The following is a 13,146-nucleotide window of genomic DNA, read 5'->3' as shown; positions in this document are numbered from 1 at the left end:
ACCGTACAAGAGAAAACAAAATTTATGCTTAACTGATAAATTTCTTTCTCTTGTGGTGTATCCAGTCCACGGCCCACCCTGTCACTTTAAGGCAGGTGTTTTTTATTTTTAAACTACAGTCACCACTGCACCTTATAGTTTCTCCTTTTTCTTGCTTGTCTTCGGTCGAATGACTGGGGGTGGCAGTTAGGGGAGGAGCTATATAGACAGCTCTGCTGTGGGTGTCCTCTTGCAACTTCCAGTTGGGAAGGAGAATATCCCACAAGTAATGGATGAACCAGTGGACTGGATACACCACAAGAGAGAATCAGGTAAGCATAAATTTTGTTTTCTTTTTTAACACGATGAGTCCACGGCCTGCCCTGTTTTTGTTAGACAGTTTGTTGTTTTTTAATAAACTTCAGAAACCTCTGCAACTTGTTGCTTCCTTTCTCTCCTTTACTTCGGTCAAATGACTGGGTTGTGAGGGAAGGGAGGTTATATTTAACAGCTTTGCTGTGGTGCTCTTTGCCGCCTCCTGCTGGGCAGGAGTGGTATTCCCAATAGTAATTAGATGATCAGTGGACTCATTGTGTCAAAAAACAAATACATTTATCAGGTAAGCATAAATTTTCTTTTTATTTTTTTAAATGACTTATTTTAGTACTGGCAGACTTTCTACTTAAGATGGTGGTGACAATTTTGAGGTGGGAGAGGGAAGAGAGCTATTTGAGAGGGGTCAGGGAGGGATTGGGGTGGGTTGTGTCAGGTGGGAGGCTGATCTCTACACTAAAGCTAAAATGAATCCTACAAGCTACCTAAATTAACTCCTTCACTGCTGGGCATAATACAAGTGTGGTGCATAGCGGCCTTCTATTTACCAAAAATCAATGCCAAAGCCATATATATCTATTTCTGAACAAAGGGGATCACAGAGAAGCATTTACAACCATTTGTACCATAATTACACAAGCTGTTTGTAAATAATTTCAGTGAGAAACCTAAAGTTAGTGAAAAAGTGAACTATTTTTTTTTTTATTTGATCACATTTGGCGGTAAAATGGTGGCATGAAATATACCAAAATGGGCCTAGATCAATACTTTGGGTTGTCTACTACACTAAATCTAAAATTAACCCTACAAGCTACCTAATTAACCCCTTCACCGCTGGGCATAATAAGTGTGGTGTGCAGCAGCATTTAGCGGCCTAATTGCCAAAAAGTTATGCCAAAGCCATAAATGTCTATTTCTGAACAAAGGGGATCCCAGAGAAGCATTTACAACCATTTTTGCCATAATTGCACAAGCTGTTTGTAAATAATTTCAGTTAGAAATCTAAAGTTCGTGAAAAAGTGAGCGTGTTTTTTAAAAAATTTTTTTTTATTTGATCACATTTGGCGGTAAAATGGTGGCATGAAATATACCAAAATGGGCCTAGATCAATGCTTTGGATTGTCTACTAAAAATGTATATGTCAAGGGATATTGAGGGATTCCTGACAGATATCAGTGTTACAATGTAACTATCGCTGATTTTGAAAAAAAAAATGGTTTTGAAATAGCAAAGTGCTACTTGTACTTAAAGGGACATTAAACACTAAATAAATGCTAGATAGAATGATGCATTCAAAGAAAAGATTAGTCCATGACTAACATGTATTTTTTAAAGTTTCATTAGTTGTTTAAAAAGTGACAACATAAGTGTAAAGTTTTAGTGTCTATAAAACACTGGGAGCTGCCATGTTGTAACTTTAGTGACCTATTTATAACTGACCCTAATTGGCCACAGCAGAGAAGGTAACCTGAGTGTGCAGCCAATGGTTGTGCTGGATTTAACAGTGTTCTGCACTTCCATTTCTAACAGGAACTGAAAAGCTCACAATTTCAGAATGGAATTACAGTCAAAGAGGACAAAATAAATAATGAAAATATATTGCAGAGTTGTTTTATATATACAATTTATCTTTTTATGTTACCATCTCAAAGTGTTTAATGTCCCTTTAATGCCCTATAACTTGCAAAGAACATGTAAACATTGGGTATTTCTAAACTCAGGAGAAAATTTAGAAACTATTTAGCATGGGTGTTTTTTGGTGGTTGTAGATGTGTAACAGATTTTGGGGGTCAAAGTTAGAAAAAGTGTTTTATTTCATCATATTTTATATTAATTTTTTTTTTTTATAGTTCATTATAAGATGTGATGAAAATAAATGTATCTTTAGAAAGTCCATTTAATGGCGAGAAAAACGGTATATAATATGTGTGGGTACAGTAAATGAGTGTGAGGAAAATTGCAGCTAAACACAAACACCACAGAAACGTAAAAAATAGCCCTGGTCCTTAAGGGTAAGAAATTGAAAAATAGTCTGGTCCTTTTTAAAGTGAATGTCAATTTTGATGCTAAAGTGCCTGTTTTTTAAAAATTCTATTAAAAACGGGCACTTTAATTCATCAAAATTTACATTTCACTCCTGTTGAGAAAAAAAATAATTACCTTTTAATCTTCACAGCAGCTCCAGCTTTCTCCGCCCGTTGCAAAGCCTCTTCCTGGGTCTAAAATGAGGAATCTGGCTTCCTCCAATCACGGTGTTAAATCAGACACTGATTCCCCCGGGGGGGAAGCCGTGATTGGAGGATGACCTATCCATCATTTCTGACGTCATACATGGCTTGGAAGCTGGAGCTGCTGTGAAGATTCAAAGGTAATTTTGGGGGGGGGTTCTCAACAGGAGTGAAATGTAAATTTTGATGAATTAAAGTGCCCCTGTTTTTAATCGAATTTTTACAAAGCAGGCACTTTAAGCATCAAAATTGACATTCACTTTAATGGGCTAATGACTTGGAACAAGGATTAAATAGCAACATCTCTATTTTGACAGATGATACAAAGTTGTGTAAGGTCATTAGGTCAAAGCAGGATGAACTAGCATTACAAGGGGTTCTACAAAAATTAGAAGTATGGGCAAGTAAATGGAAAATTAGATTTAATACGGGAAAATGCAAGGTTCTACATTTTGAAAGTAAAAATAAGCAGCCAATGTATTATTTCAATGGGACAAGACTTAGCCAGAGGAGGAAAGGGATTTGGGAGTAGTAAGCTAAAGATGGGCGCACAATGTAGGGCAGCGGCTTCTAAGGCTAATAAGATACTAGCATGTATTAAAAGAGGCATTGATTCAAGGGAGGAAAGCATAATTCTGTCACTATTTAAATCCCTGGTAAGATCTCCCCTTGAGTATGGAGTGCAGTTCTGGGGACCGATCTCAAAAAGACATTGCAGACCTTGAAAAAGTTCAGAGAAGGGCCAGAAAGCTAATAAGGGGAATGTAGAATTTAAGCTATGAGGAGAGGCTAGCCAAACTGGGCCTATTCTCTCTAGGAAAAAAAGCTGTTTGAGAGGTGACATGATTACTTTATATAAATATATTCAAGGCCCATATACTGAGATGGCAGAAGCTCTGTTTATTCCAAGAAAATTGTTTGTGACAAGAGGTCACAATTTAAGGCTGGAGGAAGGAAGATTTAAACTCCTGCAACGGAAACGTTTTTTCACTGTAAGAGCAATAAAATTGTGGAACTCATTACCAAAGGAGTTAGTGAATGCCAGTACCTTAAATACATTTAAAAATAGTTTGGATACATTTCTGGCTAGAAACAGAATTCAGGGATATAATTGCTTGTGTTAAATTGGTCACCTTAATGGGATTAATTTAAGCTCAACTGGAGCTTTTTTGTAAGTATATTAGATTTGTATAGGTTGAACTTGATGGACTTTTGTCTTTTTTTCAACCTCATCTAATGTGTTGCTGTGTATGTAAATAATGGAGCTAAAAAAAAGTGTGACCACTTTCTTTTCTTTTTTCTTTAAATTTTTTATTACATAAACACTTCAGGGGTCAGAAGTGTGGATCCAAAGTCCGGGAAGGAAATACTTTACAACCTGGAGAGCCTAATTAACCATGCTGTGTTTCCTGGTCTGCAGGGTGGTCCGCATAACCATGCCATTGCAGGTAAAGACAATTAGAGAAGATCTAGAAACAGATTGAAGTGGCCAAATATTATTTTGTTTTGTTTTTTTCAGATCACATTTAACTTTGGTTTTGTGTTCTTGCAGGTGTTGCTGTTGCACTGAAGCAGGCCCTGAGTCCAGAATTTAAGATCTACCAGAAACAGGTTCTTGCCAACTGCCAAGCATTATCTGCAGAACTAGAGGCACTTGGGTACCACGTTGTTACAGGTCAGAATATTGCAAATGAAAGGGTTCATTACATAATTTCAGTGTAAAAGATATATCTTCCCTTGGTGGTATCCTTTTGTTAAATGTTACTTTAGTAGGCTCAGGGGAAGCAATGCACTGCTGGGATTGGTAGATGTATGTGTATAATCATAATAATATATATATATATGCCTTTTGTCATTGGCTCACCATGTGTTCATCTAGCTCCCAGTAATACATTTCTATTTTTGAGCCTACCTAGGTTTTACTCTTCAGCAAATCAAACTTGATTATAGAATTAAACTCTAAAGTTGCTTAATATTAAATGCTCTGTCTGAATTGTGCAAGTTTTTTTTTTTAAATTTGACTTTACTGCCCCTTTTAAACAGCCACAACAAAAATATTTTCTCCAGTTAATCTGTATTGCTGGTTTTCTTAGGAGACTTGGAACAATGTTGCATGTGAATTTTAGATTTACAGCAAATGTATTTTAACTGCCACCTTGTGCACTCGTGCCATGAGTTTGACACCCATCTTCAGCTGTATGCTGGGGGTGTTCTTTCTTTTTTTTCTATGGTGTTAGTTGTCCTAAAGAAAATATTGTCTCCCTGTTTGTGTATTAAACATACTTTTACCAAGGGAACCCGATTTAAAAATATGATCTAATTAGATAAGTGTATTGAGAATGTCCCCCTATGAGCCCTAGACAATGTCACAAACTGACTTGTATGCAGAACATTGGTGGTTATATTATTACTTTGTTACTTGAAAGTAGGAACATGGAAGAAAAATTAAACTTTCATGATGGGGGGGAGGATAACAAATTTTCATTACAGCATACTAAAGTAGGCTCAGGAGCATGCACGTGTCTGGAGCACTATATGTATAACATTGCTACAAACAAAGCTGCCATAAAGTGCTGCAGACACTTGGATTCTCCTGGACAGGTCATGAACAGAAGTTCCAAGTGTTAGACACGAAACCCCAATTTTTTTCTTTCGTGATTCAGATAGCGAGTACAATTTTAAACAACATTCCAATTTACTTCCATTATCTAATTTGCTTAATTCTTTAGGTATCCTTTGTTGAAGAAATAGCCATGCACATGGGTGAGCGAATAACATGAGGCATCTATATGCAGCCACCAATCCGCATCTACTGAGTATATTTCAATATGCTTTTCAACAAATTATATCAAGAGAATGAAGAACATTAGATAATAGAAGTAAATTTAAAATCACATTCTCTTTCTGAATCAGGAAAGAAAAAAATTGTGTTTTAATGTCTTGATGTCCTTTTTAAACTTAGATTGCTGTTGCAGTCTAACTAGGTCTGATACAGGTAGAGGAATTGAAAGGATTTTTTCTTCTTCCATGTGCAATATTCAACGTGCATTTGTATTTGATCCAATAATGGACACTGCCATACTTTAAATGAATAGTGAAGTTAGTCTGCTTCCTGCTCTCTTGAATATTCAAGTATTGTGGCATTTGCAATTTGTGCTTTGGAATGAATGGCAAATTTTAATATAAATTGATTTCTTAATAATTTGTGCAAGACAAATTGAAAATATTAATTTGATATTTACTTAACAGGACAGGAAACAATTTTTTTTTCTTTCATGTTTCAGATAGGGCATACAGTTGTAAATAACTTTCCAATTTTTTATATTCTCTAATTTTGTTGTGCCGGACAGACTTACACAGCAATAGCTAGGTAAATAAAACGCTTTCTATTTGTCATTAATGGGTTTTAATGCCCCTTTAAAGGGACAGTCTACTCCACAATTGTTGATGATTAAAAAGATAGATTTATTACTCATTCGCCTGTTTTGCATAAACAACACTGTTAAATTTAATTTACTTTTTACCTCTACCTTGTATCTAAGCCTCTGCAGACTGCCCTCTTATTTCAGTTCTTTTGACAGACTTGCATTTAATAAAAACTGTCCAATGCACTGAGATAAGAGGTGGCCTTCAAGGGCTTAAACATTAGCATATGAGACTACCTAGGTTTAGCTTTCAACTAAGAATACTAAGAGAACAAAGCAAATTTTATTATAAAAGTAAATTGGAAAGTTGTTTAAAATGGCATGCCCTATCTGAATCATGAAAGTTTAATTTTGACTAGACTTCCCTTTAAAGTGAATGTCAACTTTCAAGATAGTGCCTGTTAAAAACAGGGGCACTTTCATTCATGAAAGTTTAGATTGCACCAGATTTTACAAATACTTGCCTTCTCCTGAAATGACTGATCTGCGATTTTCCACCGCAATACCCCCGCCCACCCCCCGCATGTTTCTTCCCGCTGTACTTACACAGCAATGATGAAACCGGCTTCCTCCAATCACGGCGTGGCCTCCCCATATGGACGCTCCTGGGGGGAAGCCGTGATTGGAAGAAGTCGCTTTCATCATTACTGACAGTACAGAGGACCTGCAGGCAGGGGATCGGCGATCCTGCGTTTCAGGAGAAGAAGGTAAGTATTTGTAAAATCCGGTGCAATGTATGCTTTCATGAATGAAAGTGCCCATGTTTTTAATAACCGGGCACTTTATCATGAAAGTTGACATTCTCCACAGCTTCATTCCTTACTGTTGGGAATTACTGAACTTGGCCACCAGGAGGAGGCAAAGACACCCCAGCCAAAGGTTTAAATACCTTTCCCACTTCCCCCATCCCCCAGTCATTCTTTGACTTTCATCACAGGAGGATGGCAGAGAAGTGTCAGAAGATTTTGGAGTTGTTTCTTAGGAGTGGTATTTGCCCTTCGATATAGGACTGGAGTTTTAAGTAGTCTTGTCAGCCTCTCAGTGAGAGCATTGACAAAAGTTAGTCTGGAGATGCATGGAGTCTTTCTGCGAACCCATCCAGACTGCCTCCTAACAGATCCTTAAAGGGCCACTGTAAGTAAATATTTTCTATGCCTGTTACTAACTAACTACCCCAAATACGCTTTTTATCAATAGCATTTCATTAACATATCTCTACCGTATATCAGAAATCTTGTCTGCAAATTTAATTGTTTTCCAAACCCACTCCGTGGGTATCCTTTGCTCTGTACCAATCCGTTTACAATACCTAGGTTTCAAAATGGAGCTTTAAACACAAAGTTATTGGTTTAAGTATTTTGAACATGCAGTGCTGAAAATAGTGGGCAGGATAACGTGATATCATCGGCGAATAAAAGATATAACTTTTAGAACGTTATGAAACTTCGTTTTGGAGAAAATATAGGTCAGTAGGTTTTAATTAATAACATAGTAACATAGTAACATAGTAGATAAGGTTGAAAAAAGACTGAAGTCCATCGAGTTCAACCTATACAAATCTAAAATACTTACAAAAAGCTCCAGTTAAGCTTAAATAACCCCATTAAAATGTGACCCATTTAATACTAGCAATCATATCCATGAATTTTGTTTATATACAGAAATTTATCCAGACTATTTTTAAATGTATCTATGGTATTGGCATTCACTACCTCCTTTGGTAATGAGTTCCACAATTTTATTGCTCTTACAGTGAAAAAACGTTTCCGTTGCAGGAGATTAAATCTCCTTTCCTCCAACCTTAAATTATGACCTCTTGTCAGAACCAATTTTCTTGGAATAAAAAGAGCTTCTGCCATCTCTGTATATGGGCCTTGAATATATTTATATAAAGTAATCATGTCACAATCCAAGTCAGTCTGGAGACCTAACCAGACCTGGAATAAAGGTAAACAGGTCAAGAAGCCCGCTTCTGCTACTCAGACAGCATGAAGGGGCAGCCCCCGATCCGGGACCGGATCTAGTAGGGGGCAGACTTTCTCTCTTCGCTCAGGCTTGGGCAAGGGACGTTCAGGATCCCTGGGCATTAGAAATCGTGACCCAGGGGTATCAACTATAGAGTTCAAGGATTTTCTCCCAAGGGGAAGATTTCATCTTTCACGTTTGTCTGTAGACCAGACAAAAAGAGGCGTTTTTACGCTGTGTAGAAGACCTATATACCATTGGTGTAATCTGCCCAGTTCTAAAACTTGGGCAGGAGACCGATTTTAGATCTCAAATGCCTAAACAAATTTCTCAGAGTCCCATCGTTCAAGATGGAGACCATACAAACTATTTTTTTTATTTATTCATTTTTATTATCATTATTTAGCAGCATGGTACAAAAGGATGTCATTGTTGATACAAAAGTTTAAACAGAAACAAAAGAGGGAGAAACCATCAGTCTCCAAAAGAAAGGAGAATGAACTCCCATATAGTAAAGACCATACAAACTATTTTACCAATGATCCAGGAGGGTCAATATATGACAACCGTGGACTTAAAGGATGCGTATCTTCACATTCCTATCCACAAAGATCATCACCAGTTCCTCAGGTTCGCCTTCCTTGACAAACACTACCAGTTTGTGGCCCTCTCTTTCGGGTTGGCCACAGCTCCGAGAATCTTCACAAAGGTGCTAGGGTCCCTTCTGGCTGTTCTAAGGCCATGGGGCATAGCAGTGGCGCCCTATCTGGACGACATTTTGATTCAGGCGTCAACTTACCATCTAGCCAAATCTCACACGGACATCGTGTTGGCTTTTCTAAGAACTCACGGGTGGAAGGTGAATATACAAAAGAGTTCACTAGTTCCCCTGACAAGAGTTCCATTCTTAGGAACTCGGTAGACATGAAAATATTTCTGACGGAGGTCAGAAAGTCAAAAATCCTAACTACTTCCCGAGCACTTCAGTCTATTCCTCGGCCATCAGTGGCACGGTGTATGGAGGTCATTGGATTAATAGTAGCGGCAATGGACATTGTTCCGTTTGCTCGCTTACATCTCAGACCACTGCAGCTGTGCATGCTCAGACAGTGGAATGGGGATTATGTGGATTTATCTCCTCAGATAAATCTGGATCTAGAGACCAGAGACTCTCTTCTTTGGTGGTTGTCACATTATTATCTTTCCCAGGGAATGGGCTTCCGCAGGCCAGCATGGGTCATAGTGACGACGGACGCCAGCCTCATAGGCTGGGGTGCAGTCTGGAATTCCCTGAAGGCTCAGGGTGTTTGGACTCAGGAGGAGTCCCTACTTCCAATCAATATTCTGGAACTTAGAGCAATATTCAACGCGCTTCAAGCGTGGCCTCAGCTGTCCTTGGCCAAATTCATAAGATTCAAGTCGGACAATATCACGACTGTAGCGTATATCAATCATCAAGGGGGAACAAAGAGTTCTCTAGCGATGATGGAGGTTTCCAAGATAATTCGATGGGCGGAGAATCACTTTTGCCATCTATCAGCAATCTATATCCCAGGAGTAGAGAACTGGGAAGCGGATTTTCTAAGTCGTCAGACTTTTCATCCGGGGGAGTGGGAGCTCCATCCGGAGGTGTTTGCGGCATTGATCCGTCAATGGGGCACACCGGAATTGGATTTGATGGCATCTCGTCAGAATGCCAAACTTCCTCGTTACGGGTCCAGATCAAGGGATCCCCAAGCAGTACTGGTAGATGCTTTAGCAGTACCTTGGTCGTTCAACCTGGCTTATGTGTTTCCTCTTTTTCCTCTCCTACCTCGACTGATTGCCAGAATCAAACAGGAGAGGGCTTTGGTAATCTTGATAGCGCCTGCGTGGCCATGCAGGACTTGGTATGCAGATCTAGTGGAAATGTCATCTCTGCCACCGTGGAAACTGCCACTGAGACAGGACCTTCTCATTCAAGGTCCGTTCCAACATCTAAACCTAAATTCTCTGCAGCTGACTGCCTGGAGATTGAACGCTTGATTTCTCCAACATAGGTGTGTCCGGTCCACGGCGTCATCCTTACTTGTGGGATATTCTCTTCCCCAACAGGAAATGGCAAAGAGCCCAGCAAAGCTGGTCACATGATCCCTCCTAGGCTCCGCCTACCCCAGTCATTCTCTTTGCCGTTGTACAGGCAACATCTCCACGGAGATGGCTTAGAGTTTTTTAGTGTTTAACTGTAGTTTTTATTATTCAATCAAGAGTTTGTTATTTTAAAATAGTGCTGGTATGTACTATTTACTCTGAAACAGAAAAGAGATGAAGATTTCTGTTTGTAAGAGGAAAATGATTTTAGCAACCGTTACTAAAATCGATGGCTGTTCCACACAGGACTGTTGAGAGGAATTAACTTCAGTTGGGGGAACAGTGAGCAGACTTTTGCTGCTTGAGGTATGACACATTCTAACAAGACGATGTAATGCTGGAAGCTGTCATTTTCCCTATGGGATCCGGTAAGCCATTTTTATTACAGAGTAAATAAGGGCTTCACAAGGGCTTGTTAAGACTGTAGACATTTTCTGGGCTAAATCGATTCATATATAAACATATTTAGCCTTGAGGAATCATTTAATCTGGGTATTTTTGTAAAATAATATCGGCAGGCACTGTTTTAGACACCTTATTCTCTAGGGGCTTTCCCTAATCATAGGCAGAGCCTCATTTTCGCGCCGGTATTGCGCACTTGTTTTTGAGAAGCATGACATGCAGTCGCATGTGTGAGGAGCTCTGATACATAAAAAAGACTTTCTGAAGGCGTCATTTGGTATCGTATTCCCCTTTGGGCTTGGTTGGGTCTCAGCAAAGCAGATACCAGGGACTGTAAAGGGGTTAAAGATAAAAACGGCTCCGGTTCCGTTATTTTAAGGGTTAAAGCTTCCAAATTTGGTGTGCAATACTTTTAAGGATTTAAGACACTGTGGTGAAATTTTGGTGAATTTTGAACAATTCCTTCATACTTTTTCGCAATTGCAGTAATAAAGTGTGTTCAGTTTAAAATTTAAAGTGACAGTAACGGTTTTATTTTAAAACGTTTTTTGTACTTTGTTATCAAGTTTATGCCTGTTTAACATGTCTGAACTACCAGATAGACTGTGTTCTGAATGTGGGGAAGCCAAGGTTCCTTCTCATTTAAATAGATGTGATTTATGTGACACTGAAAATGATGCCCAAGATGATTCCTCAAGTGAGGGGAGTAAGCATGGTACTGCATCATTCCCTCCTTCGTCTACACCAGTCTTGCCCACTCAGGAGGCCCCTAGTACATCTAGCGCGCCAATACTCCTTACTATGCAACAATTAACGGCTGTAATGGATAATTCTATCAAAAACATTTTAGCCAAAATGCCCACTTATCAGCGTAAGCGCGACTGCTCTGTTTTAGATACTGAAGAGCATGAGGACGCTGATGATAATGGTTCTGATATGCCCCTACACCAGTCTGAGGGGGCCAGGGAGGTTTTGTCTGAGGGAGAAATTTCAGAGCTGAACCCGATGTGATTACATTTAAATTTAAGTTGGAACATCTCCGCGCTCTGCTTAAGGAGGTGCTATCCACTCTGGATGATTGTGAGAATTTGATCATCCCAGAGAAACTATGTAAAATGGACAAGTTCCTAGAGGTCCCAGGGCCCCCAGAAGCTTTTCCTATACCCAAGCGGGTGGCGGACATTGTAAATAAAGAATGGGAAAGGCCCGGTATACCTTTCGTCCCTCCCCCATATTTAAAAAATTGTTTCCCATGGTCGACCCCAGAAAGGACTTATGGCAGACAGTCCCCAAGGTCGAGGGGGCGGTTTCTACTTTAAACAAACGCACCACTATACCCATAGAAGATAGTTGTGCTTTCAAAGATCCTATGGATAAAAAATTAGAAGGTTTGCTTAAAAAGATGTTTGTTCAGCAAGGTTACCTTCTACAACCAATTTCATGCATTGTCCCAGTCACTACAGCCGCGTGTTTCTGGTTCGATGAGCTAGAAAAGGCGATCGATAGTGATTCTCCTCCTTATGAGGAGATTATGGACAGAATCCGTGCTCTCAAATTGGCTAATTCTTTCACCCTAGACGCCACTTTGCAATTGGCTAGGTTAGCGGCGAAAAATTCTGGGTTTGCTATTGTGGCGCGCAGAGCGCTTTGGTTGAAATCTTGGTCAGCGGATGCGTCTTCCAAGAACAAATTGCTTAACATTCCTTTCAAGGGGAAAACGCTGTTTGGCCCTGACTTGAAAGAGATTATCTCTGATATCACTGGGGGTAAGGGCCACGCCCTTCCTCAGGATAGGTCTTTCAAGGCCAAAAATAAACCTAATTTTCGTCCCTTTCGTAGAAACGGACCAGCCCCAAGTGCTACGTCCTCTAAGCAAGAGGGTAATACTTCTCAAGCCAAGCCAGCCTGGAGACCAATGCAAGGCTGGAACAAGGGAAAGCAGGCCAAGAAGCCTGCCACTGCTACCAAGACAGCATGAAATGTTGGCCCCCGATCCGGGACCGGATCTGGTGGGGGGCAGACTCTCTCTCTTCGCTCAGGCTTGGGCAAGAGATGTTCTGGATCCTTGGGCACTAGAAATAGTCTCCCAAGGTTATCTTCTGGAATTCAAGGGGCTTCCCCCAAGGGGGAGGTTCCACAGGTCTCAATTGTCTTCAGACCACATAAAGAGACAGGCATTTTTACATTGTGTAGAAGACCTGTTAAAAATGGGAGTGATTCATCCTGTTCCATTAGGAGAACAAGGGATGGGGTTCTACTCCAATCTGTTCGTAGTTCCCAAAAAAGAGGGAACGTTCAGACCAATCTTGGATCTCAAGATCCTAAACAAGTTTCTCAAGGTTCCATCGTTCAAAATGGAAACTATTCGAACAATTCTTCCTTCCATCCAGGAAGGTCAATTCATGACCACGGTGGATTTAAAGGATGCGTATCTACATATTCCTATCCACAAGGAACATCATCGGTTCCTAAGGTTCGCATTCCTGGACAAGCATTACCAGTTCGTGGCACTTCCTTTCGGATTAGCCACTGCTCCAAGGATTTTCACAAAGGTACTAGGGTCCCTTCTAGCGGTACTAAGACCAAGGGGCATTGCAGTAGTACCTTACTTGGACGACATTCTGATTCAAGCGTCGTCCCTTCCTCAAGCAAAGGCTCACACGGACATAGTCCTGGCCTTTCTC

The 13,146-nt window shown here is 39.9% G+C and overlaps 1 protein-coding gene across 2 annotated transcripts in view; it reads left to right on the top strand.

The window, feature by feature from the left end:
* Positions 1-13,146, top strand: part of SHMT1 (serine hydroxymethyltransferase 1) — a 104,719-nt gene that overhangs the window by 65,402 nt on the left and 26,171 nt on the right. For both annotated transcript variants that reach the window (XM_053694843.1, XM_053694844.1), the window contains exons 8-9: positions 3,872-3,988; positions 4,093-4,215. In XM_053694843.1, coding sequence (XP_053550818.1) covers positions 3,872-3,988; positions 4,093-4,215 — 240 coding nt within the window. The remainder of the gene's footprint in view (positions 1-3,871; positions 3,989-4,092; positions 4,216-13,146) is intronic.

The sequence above is a fragment of the Bombina bombina genome, chromosome 11 (genome assembly GCF_027579735.1).
Source record: "Bombina bombina isolate aBomBom1 chromosome 11, aBomBom1.pri, whole genome shotgun sequence".
Taxonomy (NCBI): domain Eukaryota; kingdom Metazoa; phylum Chordata; class Amphibia; order Anura; family Bombinatoridae; genus Bombina; species Bombina bombina.
Note: the sequence above shows the minus strand (reverse complement) of the source record. Positions and strands in the feature narration are given on the sequence as shown.